The sequence below is a fragment of the Pezoporus wallicus genome, unplaced genomic scaffold (assembly GCF_028554395.1).
Source record: "Pezoporus wallicus isolate ANWC-B61680 ecotype Strahan unplaced genomic scaffold, APGP_CSIRO_Pwel_v1 contig_8042, whole genome shotgun sequence".
NCBI lineage: Eukaryota > Metazoa > Chordata > Aves > Psittaciformes > Psittacidae > Pezoporus > Pezoporus wallicus.
The window spans coordinates 395,025-415,493 of NW_026639380.1; the positions used below are offsets into that span (position 1 = coordinate 395,025).

The 20,469-nt window shown below is 41.2% G+C and overlaps 1 protein-coding gene across 1 annotated transcript; it reads left to right on the forward strand.

Annotated features, from left to right (window-relative positions):
* The first annotated feature begins 5,144 nt into the window (after positions 1-5,144).
* Positions 5,145-19,672, forward strand: LGALS8 (galectin 8). The gene is made up of 9 exons (XM_057414561.1): positions 5,145-5,206; positions 7,221-7,348; positions 10,937-11,025; positions 12,250-12,460; positions 13,099-13,215; positions 14,861-14,887; positions 16,705-16,793; positions 18,644-18,809; positions 19,260-19,672. Exons 2-9 carry the CDS (start codon positions 7,307-7,309, stop codon positions 19,407-19,409), a joined length of 891 nt encoding a protein of 296 aa, XP_057270544.1. The 5' UTR covers positions 5,145-5,206; positions 7,221-7,306; the 3' UTR covers positions 19,410-19,672.
* Positions 19,673-20,469: the final 797 nt, after the last annotated feature.

The window sequence follows — 20,469 nt, forward strand, 5'->3', positions numbered from 1 at the left end:
GTATTTTACATTTGCAAAATGGTGATTCTTGATTTCAAAGGCAGGTTGTTGGGGCAAATGTGTATTTGTTACTGTGGTAAATGTGAAGAAAATAGAGCAGCGTGAGTTCTGTTAGGGTGGCATCAGCAAGGTTGCTGTCGCCTTTTTAAATTTCAGCATGAAAGAGTACTGGTATGTTTGCTTTATTCAGGCTTTGTTTACTGGCCTTCACAGTACTATGAAGATGAAAATTAAAATTTGAGAAGAGATGACGAAGTATCTTCTGTCAGAAATAACTGGTGAGAAGTAATGTATGTCTGTGGTGTTAATGTTCTCTTTCCTCTGATGTATGTACAGAAATAGTTTCCTTGACTAAAAATTTTAGTTATTTACAACTGCATTATTTTTTCTTTTTAGAAAATTCCAGAAACAAGGCCAAATGTGTTAGCAGCTTGGATAATAAATGTTCTGTGTACATCATGAGACAGATATGCAACTTTACATAGCCACGTGAAGCTGCTTTTTTTTTTTTTATTATGAGTTTGCTTCAAAATTACCCCGTATTTAGAATCGTAGAATCTAAGAATGGTTTGGGTTTGAAGGGACCTTAAAAATCATTCAGTTCCAGTGCATTTGTCTCTGAAAATAACCAAAGTTTCATGTTTTTGATGACGTAAAACACATTCACACAACTAAAAAGTTTCGTAACAGGAACAGTCATGGTAAGAATCAGACGGGCACCCAAATCCTTACACTAGCAAGAATACCTTCAGTCTAAATTGAGGATATTTTTTTTTTTTATGTTTGTGCTTAAGATATGTGAGCTTCCCATACCGTTCTCAGGCTTCAGTTCATTCACAATCCTATAAATAGTTTACTAGGGTTTTTTCTTGTTCTAATTTACTCGTGTGTACTTTTTCTGAAGCTGTAGAGTTTACGTGCTCAAAGGGCTATTAAAAGACTATTTCACTCTAACCATCAGGAAACACCTACCATCTCGTGGTAAGAGGTGATATTGCAGCCCTCTCGTATCCTTCCAAAAATGCAGGAAAGGCTGAGGCCAAGTGAGCGGATTGGTAAGTGCAAAGACCCACCGAGGAAATCCAAAGACAACTGCAAAGAGGATGATGGTGTAGCTAAGGTGTGAAGGTGTAGTCCTAGGGATCTTGAGTCTGGCCACTATCTCTAGTTTGGAGAACATCACACAGTTTTGCATTTTGCACAGATGTGTGATGTTTCTTATCTCCCTAGGTAGATAGGGACTGAGTCACTATGGTTAGACTTTGGCACAAGCATCTTTTCCAAGGCAGACAGGGCAGGAATAGGCACAGGCTTGCACTAGTATCTAGTGGTGCATTGCCATATAAGCAGTATGTACTATGGAAGAAGCTTCTAGTTCTGGTTAGGATTTTCCTTGTGGGTTAATCAGACAATGATTCATTAAAATATACTACATGCTGCCATGGAGCATGTTGTTGAGGCCCAAAAGTGGTGTCATTGACCTAAAAATGAATTGAGAAATTCATGGTCTGTTTATTCTGTAAGATGGTGCAATTGTAGCACCTGGCCCAGAAAGTCCTAAACAGCTAATGGTCAGAAGCTGAGGGTGTTGTAGTGTTTGCTTGTCTTGGTTCTCCCTCTGTTCCTCCAGGCAGCTTGTTACAGCCACTATCTGTAATGGCTGTAAGACTCTTTGACTTGATGTGGTACAACCAGCTTTGTCTTTACCAGACCATTGATGTTTTGTACCAAGCTTGAAAGAACAGCAGTACTTAAGAAGCTGTTATGGTACTGTATGAATCAGAAAAAGGACAAATGTAGCCAGTGGGGCACCCAACCCTGCCCTCCTGCTAAAGTCAGCATAATTTGGGGCTTTGGTACATAAGCTAGGAAAAAAAGCAAATAAACATATCTGAACATGGGGAAACCACAAGTAACCTATTACAGAAAGTGCTGGATAGGCCTAAAAAGGAAAAGCAGCTGCTTACATAAAGGGAAGAATGGTGTTTTGAATTGTGGAGAGAAGTGTTGAAAAAGGGACCTGTGAAAGGTTTTGCAATGTGTTTGTGTCAAGTCTAAGGACTTCTCTTTAAGTAGCTCACCGTTGCTTGGTAGAAATTTTATAATTGGAACTGTGTATAAAATATTGGGCCAAGTAAGTGTGACTGTGTATGTTGTTATCCTGATTCTAGAATCATAGAATAGTTAGGGTTGGAAAGGACCTTAAGATCATCAAGTTCCAACCCCCCTGCCATGGGCAGGGACACCTCACACTAAACCATATCACCCAAGGCCTTGTTCAACCTGGTCTTGAACACTGCCAGGGATGGAGCATTCACAACCTCCCTGGGCAACCTGTTCCAGTGCCTCACCATCCTAACAGGAAAGAATTTCGTCCTTATAACTTGCTGCCCTGAGAGGTACAGGTATAGAGGCTGGGAAGCAAGGATGGGAGTCTGCTTAAGAAGTCTCCTTTGAGAAAGTAGGATACCATGTAATCATGTACTTTGTGGTGCTGCTGAAAACTGGGAGGCCTTGGAGAGCAGGAGCAGATAGCCAAATGGCAGCACATTGCTAAGGCAGCTTGCAGAGCCAAATCACTGCTGGAGTGACTCCCAAAGGACAGAGCAGCTTGTAATGCTTCTGGGTCTGGTGCAGTTTGGATGCTGCCCTGCTGCGCAGCAGAGAAGGCACCAGTCTCTGCTTTGGAGAAATGCAGATGTAAGATGAGGTGTTTACTGCAGGATGAAAGAAGCAAACATAGCAGCTCCTTTACCAAGAAATTACAGGAGGGCTCAAAGTCATCTATGGCTGTAGTCTTTCTATCCAATGAAGTGGTGTTTGTTAAGCTAGTTAAGTGAATATGTGAGAAGAGGTTAAAAATAGTGCCTGGTCATCAGTTCAATTTTCTCAGATCTCTGAGTGAGCTTTAACTGTTACTAGCATGGCCTGTGTTGCTGTCAGAAGCTTACAGTGAAGCATGCTGCAATTATACAGGTGATTGTAACACACTGTGTCAAATCCATTTTTGCTGACAACAGACTCGGCAAGCACAATCTTTATCTAAACTAAAAATTCACTGTCACTATTAGACTCTGTAATCTAACAATAGAGCTGCTTATGTCTTGAGGATTATTCCTCTCCCAGTTCTTGTAGTTGGGGCAGGAAAGGCAGGTACACTTTTTTTGCTCTAAAAGCAAAAGCTGGAATTAGGATTTGGACCGTGGAAATAAGAGAAGACTTTATTTGTTGTCATGACTGCCATTAGTAAATGGTGCTAAAAATAGCAGTCATAAGAAACCAGCTGGGAAATGACAGTCTGAACAAACCAGCTGCAGTGTAATGCAAGGCTGCTCAAGCAGTAACCAGACTGACTCATTGTCAGGGGCTCAATAGGGTTGGGGGCTGAAATAGGGGTTTTCCTATAAATTTCATAAACTGCCTTCCAAGAGGTGTTAGATTAACATGTTAATGTTAATCTAACAGCTGTTCTGCTTCAGTAGAGAACTGGTGCATACTTTAAATCACCATATTTCTTTGGATCATTTCTTCCCAAAACTACAGGAGCTGAGCCAGAAGGAGTAGTAAAGTAGCAAACCTTTATTCTCTATGGTTCTTCGGGAAACACTTCCACTTAGTGCTTCTCTTTTCAGTATCACTACTTCTTTATTCCAGCTTGTCAGCATCTTTCCTGTCCTTGTTTGACCTGCATTTTCAAACCTTCTTTAAGGTTGCTTTCTGAGAAGTGAAGGCATTTCATGTCCTTCTGTCAGTTTAGTTTTATCAAAACTTTCTACTTTTTAAACTACTGGAACAATACTTCAAAGGAAAATGTATGTGGTAGTTCAAGCTCTAGGACCTTTTCTTATTCCTTTTTAGAAGAGTGCTGTGGAATTTTGTACAACGATTGAAAAGCATGCTTTTTGCTACCACCTGACTACAGGCAATAGTTCTCTGTTCTCTCTCAAAACCATGCATGACTCTTAAGGCATCTTTCCCCAGGCAATCTGCTTTGCTGCTCTTCAATCGAAGTAGCTGCAGTTCCTAAATGTTACCATACCTTTCTGTGAAGGAATCCTTCAGGTCTCATAGAGCTAAACTACTGTATCCCTTAAAGCAGAACCCGTACAGCTAGTAGCAGTACTCTAGCAAGTAGATATGATTTGGTATGTTGTTGGGTTGTTTTTTTTTTTGGTGCTGGTTAATTGTAGAATAGAAGATATTATCTAGCTAAGCTGTTGAAATGGTCTTTGTGACAAAAGTGGCTGAATACCATTCTAACTCTGCTGTAGCCATGTGCGCTGCTTCCTGCAAGGCAAAGAAATGCTGAATCCCTGTAATTGAATAGGGTATGGTGATTTAATTTTGTGGGCATTTTCTGTTGCAGCCTTTATTTTTGTACTCATTTCCCCCCCCATCCAGCTTATAAACAGGGAGAGCTTTAAGTAATGCTTCTCTGAGCAGCTCATTGTTACACATCATGAGCTGCAAAGCTACTAGGGACTTCATTGCCTTATGTGCTTACTCGACAGAAAAAGCCAGAAGCACACTTTGTGAGGCCCGTGAGGGAACAGGAAGGTGAAAGCACAGCTTTGGTGCGAGGGGTGTAAGATTTCCAGGTTTCAGAAACTTCACTGTACTGGAGAAACAAATGATCCAGTCGGCTTTGAAAATCGCATTTGTGTCTGGTCACAGGTGATGGGGTCTTCCTGGGTATCTATCTGGGAAGAGATGGGTTATGCTGTAAGAAGGGACCTACAGAAGACACACGAAGCAGAGAGGAAGTGAAAGTTTCGCAAAGGAAGCTTGTGGTAGCCTTAAGGATTTGAATTAACTCCGTGACCAAGTTGTTGCTTTAGCGCTTGTAAACCCGAGCCCAGGGGCCAGGGTCCTGTGGCACGGCGTGGCCTGGGCCCAGCCGCCCTATATGGGCGGGGCGTGAGCCACCCCAGGAGCGGGTCGGCGCGGTTCCCGTGGCACGTCAAACTCACCTGGGTACCGGGCGCAGCCGCGGCAGTGTATCAGCCACCAGCACGGCCGGTCCCGGGAGAAACAGTGCCCGCTGTGGAGCCCAGCGTAAGGTTCACGCCTTGCCTTGCGCGGTGACGTCGGAGGCGGCCGGAAGCGTTTGGGAGGGGCCAGTGCGGGCACGGAGCCGGTGCCGGGGTGCAATGGTGTGGGCGGGCAGCTTTAGCCCGCGGGTCTGCAGGCGCTGCTAGGCACGGAGGTACGTTGTCCCGTCGGGGGAAACCGGAGGGTAAAAGTAGTAACAGCACCTCCCGCCCTCCCCCGGGAGCGCCTGCACGGCGGGGAGAGTGGCTGCTCCCCGGTGGGGCTGAGGCGGGCCCGACTGAAGGAGGGGTATCTGTGCGGCCGGAGCTCTCTCGGGGCGCGGTAAGGCAGAGGTTTCCGAAGTGTCCCGGTGGAATTAGCCCTGTGTCCTTACAGCGTGTTGTCTGGTCGGGTTTATAGCTGGGAGGGGGGAGGGCACGGGACTGGTGGTTGGTACTTCAGTCGCTTGCAGATACCCAGAAAGTGTCTCGCTTACTCTCTCTGCAGACGTCTTGTGTGCCTTGGTGTAAAACCTTGGTTTGATTATAAAGCCTAATTTGTGTTACCCTCATGAAAGGCATTTTCTGCATGTCACACTGGGACAGTGTAATACCTGATTTTTGGTCTTTATGTTTTCCTTTTTTTGTATTGAAGAGGCTTTCAGCTGCTTTGCAATGTGTGAAATAACAGGAAATCATATGTGCCTTTTTCAGTTCTAAAAGTAGTCAGAAAACCTTAACTTGGAGTGCTGCATACTTAAGGTTTGGCGTTCCATGTTACAGAACCTCATCCCATTGCTTTGCCATAATGCTACCTGGTCTGCCAAGACCAACAGTCCTGGATCCTCCTTCAGCAGGATCCCGATTTCTGTTGCACACCCAGGGGAGTTCAGTGAGCAGGCTGTTAGACATGGGGTTGTAGCTTTCGGTTTTGTTTTCTTGGGGGTCTGCTATTGGTCTTTCTGATGCTAAAGGCAGAGTTATAGTTTCCTTTGGTCTTGATTTCTTCCTTTTCAAAATTAAAACAATTAAATTTGTCTGTCTTTGCATATTCCTGTTGTGAATTGATGGTGTTCTCTCATGAGAAGATCAAAGGTGCAAAACAGGGTACCTTATATTCTCTGAATTGTATTCTAGATATTGGTTTTAAGTATGAGAAATAATACCCTTCTGACCCAAATCTCCTGCAAGATAAGCTAAATGTTGCAATGGGCCACTCCATTGTTGAATCATTGCAGAAGATTAACCCCGGGGCCCTGTGGAACAGGTCACAGACCTGAGGGGTTTGATTTAGTGGTGTTTTTTTTATTCCTCCTTTTTTTTTTTCTTCTGATATTGCTGACAGTTGTCACCCAGTAACGATGCTAGAACTCTCACCTTTGACTTCTACCCTGTCTGCCTGTCACCACCACACAGTTTGCATGCTACCTTAAGTTGGTGGCATTCTCCATAATGTGCAAGAAATAATTACTTAGTAGTTTCAACTGGGCTCTGATTTTTGGTCACCTCATTAAAAAATATGCAAAAGAAATTGCAGTGTAGCTGAATACACTCACAGACCGTTGTTTCATTTTTTATTAATGCTGTGCATTTAATGAAAGTAGTTAATTGTGGAGTTCAGGGATTGTGTGTGTTGGAGGAAGGAACATTAAGCACCCTTTGCTTCCCTCATATGTCTTTGCCTAGGATCTCTTAACTTTATGCAAGATAAAACTGGGAAAATCAAGTTCAGCCCCTAGGGCTTGTCTGCCTTGGGAAATTTGGGTATAGCACAGAAAATGTTAAAGGAAGCAGAAGTGGTTGGTTGGTTGTCTTGAGAAAACTGCTTTTGTGCCGGGTTTCTTTTCCCTGTCTGCAGGCAGTAGTCAGCTGCAAATGGAGAGCTGAGGGGCACTGAGGTGTCAGCGTTCCCCTGTACAATGATGATCTTTATGTGGGATTCTGTCTCAGTAGACATAATATCTGGAAGCTGCTGATGACATTGTCTACCTGTGTGCACTGCCCCTTGTTCGGGTGGTGCCTTATTTTTTTAAGCAAGCCTTTAATTTTTGTTTTTCGCAACTCCAGCAAACTTACTGGAAAGATGTTTGCATCATGTCTTGTGCTGTTAAAGTTACCTCGGAGGGTTTTACTCCATGTAGTTTCATGTCACTTTGTTTCTTTCTAATTGAAAGGTTTGTTGTCTCAAAGGGATCTGTCCTTTGGTGCTGTCCAACCAGTCCGTCCTTTAAACACACTCCAGCAGTGGTCACAGAACTTAAACTGGAGGAGGGAAGATGATGGCCTTGAATGGACAGGAGACGACAATCAGTAACCCGGTAACTCCCCTGTTATGTCAACAGCTTATCCCTTGGGAAATGGGACTTTGCTGTTTTATGTCAATAGTTATTACTTGTACTGTTTTGGACAGTGAGGGGTGTTACTGAGAACTACTTGCATCTCTTGCTATTTGAGGGAGAATGTCACAGGCGATACTAGGAGCTGAGGTTTAGAAGTTGTGCTGCAAATAAATGGGCACTTAATGCACAGGACTTTTAAAACAGCAAGGAAGTTCTGTTTGCCTTGGAGGGTAATCCTTTTTCATACACAGCTTATGTGGATGTCTGGCACGTTTGCAGGACATGCTGTATTGAAAGTGAAAGTATGCAAAGTGGTGTTTTCAGTCCTAATACTCTGTAAACATGGGTATTGCCTGGCAGCCCTTGGAAATGTTTGGGTTTGTTGTGCTTGTAACTTGAGTCTGACCAATTACACTTGGAATCTTTCTCAGTAGTTGATACCTTACCTTAGAATAAATCCTGTTTTTTTTTTTTTTTTAGGGAAGACTTGAGCTAACACAATTCAACAATTGCAGAGAGCAGATTGGACAGAATGTTGTTTGGCTAGCTTGGAGAGTCTGGAGACTTTCTCTGAAAAGCGCTAGTGTTCTTATGATCACGAACAGTGGTCTGACACTGGCATATGGATAAAAGGGTGGGCTGGAGCTGTGTTTTTTGTTGTATCTTTAAAAAGGTAGTTCCTTTGAGCCTGCAGGAAATAGTCTTTTTAACGTTCTGTGCTTAAACTCTTATAAAGTCTGTAAGGTATCTATGTGGAATATAGAGTAGTGCAGATCGGCACAGTACTTTCTTACCTATTATGGCTTTGCACTGACACACACCTGTGCCCTAAGTGAATCTGACTGTTCAGTCCCACTATATATTCACTGCTTGCAAAGTGGATAGAGCTAGGGATGATGAGCGAATAGCTTCAGCCTTCTTCATAAGAACCCAGCTGGGAGGGGAATGAAAGCTCTGTGGAGATTAGATAGGAAGAGTGAATTGCAAAAGGAAAGTTGATAGATGGAGATTTTGGTGGGAGAGGAGGTGTGAAGAGGAGGATCTGTGTAAGGAAGAGAGTAAGAGTTCAGCAAGATTGGGTGGCTGCAGGGGGACTGATGAGTATGATGGGTAGGAAGACCAGGCTGGAGAATAAAAAGGGGTAAATCTGGGTTTAGGGATCAAGAGCCTAAGGCAGCAGTAAGTGTGAGTATTTGGGATTGGAATGTGGAGGCAGAGCTGGGAAAGAGTGTGCTGATGACCTCAGGGCAGCCTCCAGGCAAGGCAACCTGCTCTATCTGGCCTTGCTTTGATCAAGGCATTGGGCTAGAGACATCAGAGGTATCTTGCAACCTCAGCCCTTCTGTGATTGTGTCCCCTGTGATACCACAAGATGAACTTAAGAGGGATGGAGGAGGGCAGGCTATGAAGATTTCACTATTCCAGCGGTTGTTCCATGAAAAGCAAAACTTACGAGCTTTATTACAGGTTTCAGTCTGAAACGAATTTCTTCACTAGAGTACTGTTCTGAATCATTCAGAAAATTCTGCTTTCCTCTTCATGCCCTTTACTCCACCTGTCTGGCAAGAAATGTTGTCATGTCCCATCTGATGAGGTAGCTGTCTGCTACCCAGCAAGCTGGATGGAAGTTGTGTTATCACAGTTCTTTCCTCTGTAAAACCGTAATCTGTCCTTGCTTTATGAAAACTGGCAGATATTAGGGAGAACTTGATCTTTGAGACCTCTCAAACTCAGTTGATGTTGACCAGTTGGCTTCAGAGGTAATTTTTGGAAGTCTGGAAGAGAGCTGGGATGCTGGTCGATCATATGATGTTACAAACATTAATCTTAATAAATAAGGAAAAATTAGTAGAGGAATGTCTTGAGGTATGAGGAATTACAGGCACATTCTGTCATAACAAAACCTCATTAAGGCTGTAGTACTGCACCCAGGAAATGCTCTATTATGGCCTCGCAGATTCCATAACTTAGCTTCTGAAGAGTTGGTGCTCCTGCTTATGCCAGTAAAATACATACGTGAGACTTAAAACAACTTGACCATCTCTGAGTTCATGCTTGAGGAGCAAGTTCTTTAAGTCCATTTTGCCTGATACAGGAGACGACTGCAAATTAGGTTTTGTGCAAAGCATGGGGAGCTGAGAAGGGAAGTGGAGAGGGGGCAGAAAAGGGTATGTATCTACTGGCAGAAGTAATCAACATTCTAGATTTAGACAGTTTTTGCTGTCATTCCCCCTCCCCTCCTCAGCAATTCACAAGAACAGGTGTCAGTAAACGCATCCCCTTTTCATACCTTCCTCTTTCCCATGAATATACATATATTTAAAAAATAAAAATCTCACCTTGTCCTTTTATAGTTCAATATTCCATTAAACAGTTATATTTTCAGTCTGTTCATTTTTTGTTGTTAAATTACTGGAACTCATGTTGACAATTGATGTTTCATTTCAAAGATGTCCTAAAATCTTACACACTGTTCCATTGATAACAGATTTTTTTTTTGAGAAAAACAAAACAAAAACCCCAAACCCCAGCCCAGTCTTGGCAGAATTTTTTGTCTGTTAAGCAAAGCAAATGCAGCATTTGCTACCATTTACTTCCTCCCTCAACCTGAAGCACAAGTGATGATATGCATACTTACGGCTTTACTTTCAGATCAGTCACTTGTGAACTTCCACAGTTTTCTGTTAAGTTGCTCCCCTTCTCTCCCTGAAATGCTAGATGCACCATCTGATGGTCAGGGTAGGGGCTTCTGTCAGCATGTCTGAGCCTTTGCCAGAGAGCCTTGCTGGGTGTTCAGGGCTTTTATTTTAACTGACATGTCCTCTTATATGGCTTAACAACTCCTACTGTGTTGCCATTTAGTTTAGCATAACGTGTGTGCGTGTTACCTTCTCCAGCTATCGATATGGAGTTAAAAATGGAACGGCTTTGAACCAGACTACATGCTGTAGATACCACAAAGACCAAGACCCCTGAACGGGGCTAATTCATTGCACCTTGCAATTTTTAGCTCATTAGGATGAGGTATTTTGTTGTATTTGTCATGTAGTTTTTACTAGGAAGACACTCTGTGACATAGCTTCTTTTTCCATTACTGTTTTCCAAAATGGAGCAAGAGCAAGCAAAAAGGCAGCTGCTGTAGCCTGGGGTCATAAGTGTTGTGGAAGGTTCTTCCTTCTACCAGCAAAGGGCTGATAATAGGTAGCCCTTAGCAATGACCTATTTTAAAGTGAATCCTTTTTATACTCTATTAATGAGGCAATAAAATATTACCACTATTCATCTGAGAGCTAGCAATGGGGGCTGGAAATGTTAGTTTTAATTTTATCTGAGAAGCCTTGTTTACACAGGTGAAAATATGCTGAGTTTTTCCATCCTGTTGTGGTGGGTATTTAGTGCTTTTCTACTGTTAATTTTAAATAAAATGCTAGCTGTGTTTCTTTTAATGTGTAAGAGCACCACATAACTAAGCATTATATTATTATTTTAAAAACTATTGTGGTTTCTTCTGCTTCCATTACAAAATGTTATTTAAATATTTTTTTTCTTCCCCCCCCCTTCTTTGAGATCATTCCATATGTTGGGACAATATTTGGTGGCCTTGCTCCTGGACAGCTGATTAAGATCCATGGGACTGTTCCTGATGATGCAGACAGGTAGTGGTTACCGTATCACTTTATGCAGTGTCACCATGTGAACAGGAATGTAATGAATAAAATGTGTCCAGGGATTCTACTTATTATGGTCAAAAAGGATTGGTCTAAATACTTGTGATAGCATCAGAGTGAATACAGGTTTAAGTGGTTAATTAATGGATGAACTGATTTTTTGCTTTATGTTGATTCTTTCTTTTTGATTTTTGCTTTGCCTGCTTTGGCAGTTATTTTCCCTGTCATATGTCTCCCTGTCTAATGGGATTATCTGAGACTAATAAAATTGATAACTGAATGTGTTGCATGAAGGAATTAATTTAAGCTGGGATAGGTAGGTATGAACTATTGTCTCTGAGAGTTATCCAGTGTGCAAAAGGCAATCAACACACTCAGTTATTTGCCTTTATTGCAATTCTGCTCAAAAGAGCGTACCAGAAAGCTAACACAGCCGGCATATCTTTTAGGGAAACAGGTAAAGCCTTTTATACAAAATGCTAACAAGGGAGGAACCATGTCAAAGTAAGTGTCTGGTTACCTGCACTTTACGTAATGAAATCTCAGTCATGCATCTCTTGATTTTTACTCAGCTCATTATACCAAGGTGGTCCTATACTTATGTATAAAATCTCCTCTTAGAGGTGTGTCTTGTAGTATTATAATTACCTAAGGTAACTACAGATTATATCTTGGTCAGATACCACTAAGTTCTTGCCTGGCCTTATATCCTCTTATGGTTCTCATTTGAACAATAGTTGGCCATAATGTAGGCATTCACAGCATTCCATTTTGAGGATCTTTCCAGTCTTGTGCTCCCATTGTCATGGTCTTGAGACAGGTTGTTTATTTTGTACACTTTTAACTCCTTTTGACATCAAACTAGAGCATGTGCCTGATATGGGGGTTCTGTTCACTGACTTTGCCCAAGGTTCATTTGGTTATTCTCCTGAAGATGGTGGGAGAGAAGGTGGTGAACACAGTAAGTGAGGAACTTACGTAAGGCAATTTATAACCATTAAGTAAGTAATGTAATTAATTGCAAAAATCATGGGAGAGCTTTTCACAAATGTGTAGAGGTTGGACAAATGTGGGTTTGTTGTTTTCTTTTCCTTATCCAACAACACTCATTGTGTCTACCTGTTTGGATCCTCCACAGTAAAACACAAGTTTATCAAACTTTTAGGTGATTTCTTGACAGACTGAGCTAAATATGGTTTGTCTTATGATTAGGTTCCAGGTGGATTTACAGTGTGGCAGCAGCATAACACCTCGAGCTGATGTGGCATTTCATTTCAACCCCCGCTTCAAAAGGTCTGGCTGCATTGTTTGCAACACGCTAGAGAGGGAAAGATGGGGCTGGGAGGAGATCACTTACGAGATGCCCTTTCAGAAAGGGAAATCATTTGAGATTATCATCATGGTTTTAAAGAATAAATTCCAGGTGAGTCTGTGTCAATTCTTTATCACGAGCCAGTTGTTCAAGTCAATAAAAAAGAGGTATTTTGTATAATTACACTGAACAGGAGGAAGCCTTGGTTTCTCTGTTACCTAGGTATAGTCTAACTACAGAAAAGTTTGTAAGCTTTTCTTTAAAGAGCTGCTAAATAAATCAGACCTTTAATTTGTGTTGCTTCCCTCTAAGTTGGATGAGTAGCCAAGTAACTTCCTGCCATAGCTAATGGCTAACCCTCCCTTCCCTTATGTGCTGACCTTAGGATAAATATTTTTTGTGACTAGTGTAGGACAGCCCTCTCGGAGTGAATGTGTGAGGTGTATTTGTTGTGCTGTGTTAGACTGCATTAATAGATTCTGTTACATTGGTAATACCACATTGATAAATGATCAGGTGATAGAAACAAAAGGTGTGAAATGCAAATTTTAGTGTAGGCAAATAAATCTCATAGTGATGGAAAAAGACTGAATCATAGATGAGCTGAACTTAGTTGCTCTGAAATTTCTAGGACGCTCCCTGCTTCTGTACAAAACCAGTGTAAAACAGATACATGCATATAATCTGATACATGCCTGGTGTAATGTATGTGTAATATAATTTTCCTATTTTGTTTCCTATCTCTCTAGGTGACTGTAAACAAGAAGCACTTGCTCCTCTATAACCACAGAATTAGCCTTGAAAGAATTGATACTCTTGGAATATATGGCAAAGTGCAGATCAAAACTATAGATTTTGTTCCTGATGTAAGTTATATTGACAGCTGACTTATTCAGTTCCTTTTCTCTGCCTTGCTAAACTACAGAGTAGGATTTTATGGTGAAAAGGAGACAAAGAAAAGCAGCTACACAGTCTAATGCTAGTAACTTTTTTCTCCCGCCTACATTTCAGCATGTGAGTCTCATGTGAGGACCTCTGTGCCTCTGTTTTAGCCTTGAAGCTAAGGGCAGAAGAGTGACAAAGTTCACAGCTTACAAAGTTAATGTAACAGATGGTGTAAGAACTGATGGGATACTGGATCTGGGAGTGCATTAGACTTTTCAAATATTGCAGGATCTCCAGAATGAATCCTCATAATTCAGTGCTTCTGACAAGTTTGGCTACGACTGTAAATTGTTGCTTGGCTTCCAAATGCCAAATTCAGCCACAGCTGGCACTGCTTTTGCATATAACCCTGTTTTTCATGCTAAAATCACTGAGTTGTTGAACAAAGTGTAAAGTAGGAGTGTACGTTTGTTTCTGGGAGGTGAGGTTATCTTTTTTCAAAGACTTGGTGGCTTCATTTGCACTTGAACCAAACTTCAGTGCATCTGAAATTAAGGCTGTGCTGAGCTTCCTCAGCTGCCAGCTCTACTAGAGAAAATAAACCAACAAGGAGGAGTTGAACAGTATTTTCAGAAGGGGAGATCCTTCTGCTCTGGAAGGGTGAGACTTTTAGAGCAGAAAAGGTGATAAATTGCAGGGAGATACAGAAGGTTAATGCCTTTTCTTTTTCTTCCTGCCACTTCATTAAGGCAGCCTACGTAGTGCTGTGTAATATTCTGGGTCTCTGCTGCCCCATCTTCACTACCCTGTGGGCAAAGCTTGAGTCTCTTACTGCCAAACATCAGGTCTAACTCGGGTCAACAGACTAATAAACTGGGTTGATAGACAGTGGAGATGTGGACCTGAATGAAATGGGGTCTAGGCTTTAAAATTATGTCTATGCACTGAGCATTTGCAAAGCCTGTGCACAGATTTTAGTGGGCCCCATCACTTGGCCTTGGGCGTGTTGCCAGAATAATGTTACTCCAAAGCTGTCTGAGGTCTTAAATGAAAGGTCTTAAAGGACATAACTCCCAGAAGAGCTCTGGGGGCAAGCAGGTTCTGCAGGTTGATTTCTGTCCCAAACACAAATTGAAACAGAGTTGTTTTAGTCTATGGTTGCTGATGCTGTATCCTTTGGGGAAGAAGGGAAAATGGAGAAGGGTGATTGTTTCCTTTTTGTCTTTGCTTCAAATATACTCTTCTGAGGAGGAAGGTGGAGGCTTGTATTGAAATAAAGAAGCTGAAGACATAATTTGGCTACAGCAATTGATCTTCAGGACTTTTTCTTGGTTTGTAGGGCTTTGGTTAACTTTTTTTTTTATCATAGCCCTAATTTTCTGTGTTAACATTTAAAGCTTTGGAGCAGCATGGGTCCTCATATGGTTCTAAACCAACTTCATGTTAAAGTTCTGTGTTGTTAACAGTGACATCTAAATATCTCTCTGCAGTCTTTACAAAGCTCTCAGCCATCAGCTCTAGGAGTAACAAAGATAAACACAGAAAATATATGTATGTTTGTAAAAGGTTGAATGAATCTCCCCATTATGTGATAAACTAGTTAATGTTGTTTGTTTTCTCATGCAGGGGGAAATGCCAGATGGTTCACAATTCGTAAGTAGACAATTCTCGTGTAGACTTGTGGTAAATGTGAAGAGTAAAAAAAAATGAAAATAAAAACATCTCAGTTATTCATGACAAAAGCATGTACAAAACAAGGGGATTGAGAATCTTCTGGGAGATGACTATCTGTGAGGTTCTGTAGAGAGTAATCCTCTTTTCTCTCGCTAGTAAAAGTGAGGCTATTTGTTAAATCATTTAGAAAACCCGAAAGATAAACACAGCATCCGCAGCCATAAACAGAAAAATAAAAAGAGGTGCCTGAAGTTTTAGAGGACCAAATCACATTAAAAACTTTTTCAAATAAGCATATTTAGCTTTCTCCTTGGTGACTACCTGCAAAACAAAAGTATTCTGCAGTCATCTTGCACCAGATGGCCTTATGTTAACGTGTGTGTCTCAGAACCTGTCTGGCTACATCTTCCTCTATGCACTTCAGGTGGCTGGATGCCAGCATTGCACCTTAGGGTTGGAATTCACATCCACATAGCAGAGAGCATTGATGGAGTAAGGGCTCATCTTTTTGCAAAAAGCTGTAGAGGTGGACAGTATCCAGGCTGGAGTAGGGACCATGCTCAGACTGAAAAGGGGTTGGAAGCCCAGAATATATACAAATAGAATTTGTGGAGAAGGTGAAGTTGCAGTGAGCACCATGATTTTAGTTGTCTCACTACTTCAGTCAGCCTTATTCAGTCTTCTTATCAAAACCAAATAACATGCAATATTGTCATTTGCCAGTGGTGGACTTCAACCAAAAAGAAAAAATAAGGCCAGGTATTTCTCCATTCACTCCTTTTCCCTGATTGAAATAACTTGTAACACAACAACAAAAAAAAAGGGGCAAATAAAATGTTTGCATTATCTATGTGCTGGTGCCAGGAGGGCAGAATGCTGTTGTGGTTTAAGCCCAGCCTTACATCAGAACCACACAGTCTCTGTCTCACTCCCTCCCTTGTCCCCCCACTCCCGGAGGGATGGGGAGGAGAATCAAAAGAATGTAATTCCCAAGGATTGAGATAAGAGCAGTCCAGTAACTAAGGTATAACACAAACCACTATTGCTACCACCAATAATAATAATGATAAGGGAAATAACAAGGGAAGAGAATAAAACCGCTCACCAGCCACTGACCGATACCCAGCCCGACCTGAGCAGTGATCTAGCCCTTCTGGGTAACTGCCAGTTTGTGTACTGGGCATGACGTGCTGTGGTATGGGATACCTCTTTGGCTAGTTTGGGTCAGGTGTCCTGTCTCTGCTTTCTCCTGGCTTCCCCTCCTCCCTGGCAGAGCAAGAGACTCAGAAAGTCCTTGGTCAGACTAAACATGACTTAGCAACAACTGAAAACATCGGTGTTATCAGCGTTGTTCCCAGGCCGAAAGTCAAAACCACAGCACTGCACCAGCTACTAAGAAGGAGAAAAATGACTGCTACTGCTGAACCCAGGACAATACTCAGTGACCCTATTTCTAGTACTTAGGCAACTGTGGGACTGAATCTTATTCTTTAAAGCATTACTGAAGATTTCAGAGAGGTCAGGATGTCTGTATCTGTATAATTATATGATACAAACTTAAATTAGTGCAGGGAGTTTTGTGCTTACTTTTTTCCCCCCTTCTTTTTTCCTTTTTCCCCTCCTTCCACCATTAGTGATGGCAGAAATGTTTATTTTCAACCCAAATTGGTACTCTAAAGAAAAAAAAACAATATTGATATGTTTATCTCAGCATAACTTGGTGCTGTAGTTAAGTTCAGTTTGTATATTTTAAAAAAGTAAATCAGTAAAAATTTTTACTGGTGATGTACTTCCAGACTGTTCCTTATGTTAAGAAACTTGACACAGGACTTCGTCCAGGATGCACAATTACCGTTAAAGGAGAAGTGAATAAAAACCCAAATAGGTAAGTGTTGCTGATTTTTTTTTTTTTTTTTTTCTTCTATTTAGCTGAGCTACTCTTGAGAATGAGTAGGCTTTTTCATGCCTCAGTAGATCCTTACTCATTTACAACTTTGCATCTGGAATCATCTGAAACTACAGTGCAGTTTCTCAGGAACCTGCAGGATACTGCTTTAGAGAGGACTTTATGAAGAGCAGCTCCCTTGTGAAAAGTGAAGGTAAAACCTGAGCGTCTTACCTGCTCAATCTGCATCATTCACAAGACTGTGTGTCTGTTCAGGGTTTCCATTGTGTGAGGCATGTGAGCACATGTCATACAAGATAGCTTTTATTCTTAAGAGATCAAAGAGCAAGAGAACTAGTAGAAGTAAATGGAAAATGAGTGAGGTGAGATGTTGGTGTGCTCAAATGCTGCATGTTGCAGCATTTCTCTGAGTATTTCTTGATGGCCTCCTCTGGGACAGCATTAAGCATGAAGGTGCCTGACGAGTGATGGAAGCTGGTAGGGCAGTATGAGCTATAATTTTGATAGCAAGTTAGGAACAAGAGGTTGCCAAGAAGAGATGATTTCAAAGAGGGTGGGGGTAGGGGAAGTGCAACTCTGTCAAAATGGAGCTGAGGGAGTGTGGGTGCTTCAGCATGCCCTTTGCTTGAAGAGTAGTTTTGGCTCTGTGAAGCACGCCTAAAAATGAATCAATTAGTGCAAACAATGAGAAGCATGCTTTTTACGCTGTGTGTACGCATTGCATTCCTGCTTCCTCAGAGCACATAACCTCCCTGCAGCTGAACAGCACTCAGAGTTCATATTTATACAGGAACCCAAGGACTAGAAATGTCAACACTGTGTGAATGACTTTAAATTGGACAGGATAATTAATACTTACATAGGAGCATTTGTTTTCAGACTTTTGGCTTGAAAAGCTTAGTAGCTCATCTCAAATGCTGAACGTACTGCTTACAAGTGTGAAGAGGCTTTTGGGTGTTCAGTTAAAACATTGCCGGTTACTCTTTGTGCTTTTAAGTATATTGAGTTTGTAAGTTATTGAATGTCTTTCAGTTCACAGAGTTATAGATACTCCTTTTCCTTGGTGAAAAAGAGAGCTTCACAGCTTGCTATTTTGTACTTGGACTAAGCAATTCTAGCCTTCTCAAAGGGCAGTAACCTGGCAGCTGGAGCTTATCTGGGGGAGGAATATTTCTTCTTCAAATGCAGTAAGGTCTTTGCCACATGTTGAAGTATTCATTTGAATTTGGATGACTTTTCCCTCTGATCAGTCTCCTCCAGACTTCCCCTTTAGGCGCTCTGTGTTGTGGACATAGCTGACATTAGACAGTATTCATTCAGCCTGGGCACAACTTACTACAAAGTAACACTGTACGCATTGTGTCCCACGACTCTTAAATGTACAGAAAGAATCTTCAAACTTTTCCTTAGAGTCTAACTAGTTCGGTAGCAGAAAGACCATCTTTAGGCAAAACAAGGCTTCCAACTCCACTGCCCGAGTTAAGAGATGGTGGAGCAAGTAGCACCACATGGTTCTGTGAGGATGCTGCTTCCTCATGCTGTAGGGGAGCAGCACTTGGCCCTCTTGGCTCAACACCTCCTTACTGAGAAATGAACAGAAAGCTGTGAGTGATGAAGCAGATCTAGCAGGGTCATGTTCTGCATTTACTGCTTGTAGCCAAGTTTTCTGTGTGAAAGAGGCATGTTAAGTGCCTGCTTGGTCTTCAGGTGAATCACAATCCTGGCTTCCACACTGTTCTGAATATTGGCTAAGGATTCAGTAAATAGCATGTAATACTGCATTGTGTCTATAAACCCTTGGTATAGTAAACCTAAAATTTATCTTCCAGCTTTACAATAAATCTGAAACCAAGTGACTCCAAGGACATTGCATTACATCTGAATCCCCGAGTGAAAAATAAAGGTTTTATAAGGAATTCATACCTTCATGACAGCTGGGGAGAAGAAGAAAAGGAAATTGCCAATTTCCCTTTCAGTCCTGGGATATACTTTGAGGTAAGGTTAACTGAAACACAGCATCAAACTGGTAATTTTATCAAAAGGATTAGCAGTGGTGCTTAAATATCTTGTCACTAATACAGATTTAAATAAAACTGACATTCCTGCATTTCAATGTCTTGAGAATACTTAGGATTAAAAGGGAACTGTAGGGAGCAGAGATTTCACTTGTGTTTAATGACAGCTTTCTTTTTAAATAGTTGCAAGAACTCAGTCTGTGCTCAGAACAAATTGTAATTGAAATGAGTCAGACTCACGGGTCCCTTCCAACTTGAGTTATTCTATATGGATTTTATTGAAGTTTTGCTTATTTTAAAATGTGTCTTTTGCATGAAACGTTCCTTGTAACAGAAGCAGGGCTTGCCCAGGTCTAGGCTTGATCATCAAGTTCGTTTTCCATGTCTTACCTGAGCTTAAAACTTAACTGTTTCTTTTCTTGCTTTTCAGCTGATCATTTTCTGTGATGCTCACGAGTTCAAAGTTGCTGTCAATGGTGTTCACACTCTGGAATACAAGCATCGTTTTAAACAACTTGAAAAGATCAACACAGTAGAAATCATAGGAGATATTCAGTTGTTAGATGTGAGGAGCTGGTAGTATTTCTCAGTCAATACTAAAAGAATTAAACCTCTTTTAATAACAGTGCCTCCTTGTCAAGTACAGACAGGTGCTGATTCATGCTGAGCCTGCCTTTATCTGTCTAGGCTTCTGGGTCTGCCTCTCGTGAGGCGAGTACCAGAACTGCTAACTGCGAGATTAAATCCTCCTCTACTTTACGGTATCCTGGCAAGCTAAGTGTTTGCTCAGATAAATCTCCTATATTACTGAACCTAAGAATATGAAAATGCTGCATCATACTTCATCTAACAATTGCACTCGGTGTGTTCAAGTTAAACTACTACTCAGCATTCCTTGATAGCATACATTCAATATACTGAAGCAAAACTATACTGAAGTAGGATCTTAAGATATGGTTATCCACACCACAAATAATTCATTTAAAATAGAATTCTTAAATATACTACTTATATTAGCACTACTTTACTAGTTTATATTAGCAACTATAACCTTTTGACTGAGGTGGATTAAGGAAACAATTGACCTATCAGTTCTAGCAAAAGGCAAGGAATTTTATCTTCTGAGCCTGCTGTGCAGTAGGACATTATCTGACACCTTCTGCTTGTAAGTGTTTTAAATCAAACATAGAGCAGCATTTCTAGATTTTAGTTTCCCAAAGTGTTACAAATGAAAATTATTTCACTGGTGGCAGCTGTGTGAGCTTTTGAAAGCTTGTTTGATCTGAAATGGCTCTGAACTGAGTTGAGGTTGCTCAGGGACTGAAATGGATGTTTGCTGTTATCACTTAGAAAAAATAAATGTGTGAACCCAAGTACTCCAGGCAGGGTTTCAGCTGAGATATAAGACTCAGATACTCATCAGTGGAACAAAGAATGAATCCCTTTTCAGTCTTGTATTAAAATACTATCTGAAACAAGCTGTTTCTGTTCAGTTTTCTGTACAAATGTCAGTCTCAATTTTTATACTTTTAAAAAGTTGTTCCTGGATGTCAATACATGTATGAGGGATGTTCATATTTATCTTAAAAAGAGTGAAGCAATTTCAAGAATAAGATATACCTTAAAAGACTGTTTAAAAT

Excerpts from the sequence above, each read along its gene's own strand:
- LGALS8 (XM_057414561.1), top strand. The coding sequence starts at position 7,307 with ATGATGGCCTTGAATGGACAGGAGACGACAATCAGTAACCCG. Across the intron at positions 7,349-10,936 it reads AGACGACAATCAGTAACCCG|ATCATTCCATATGTTGGGAC; the intron begins GTAACTCCCCTG and ends CCCTTCTTTGAG. Across the intron at positions 11,026-12,249 it reads GTTCCTGATGATGCAGACAG|GTTCCAGGTGGATTTACAGT; the intron begins GTAGTGGTTACC and ends TCTTATGATTAG.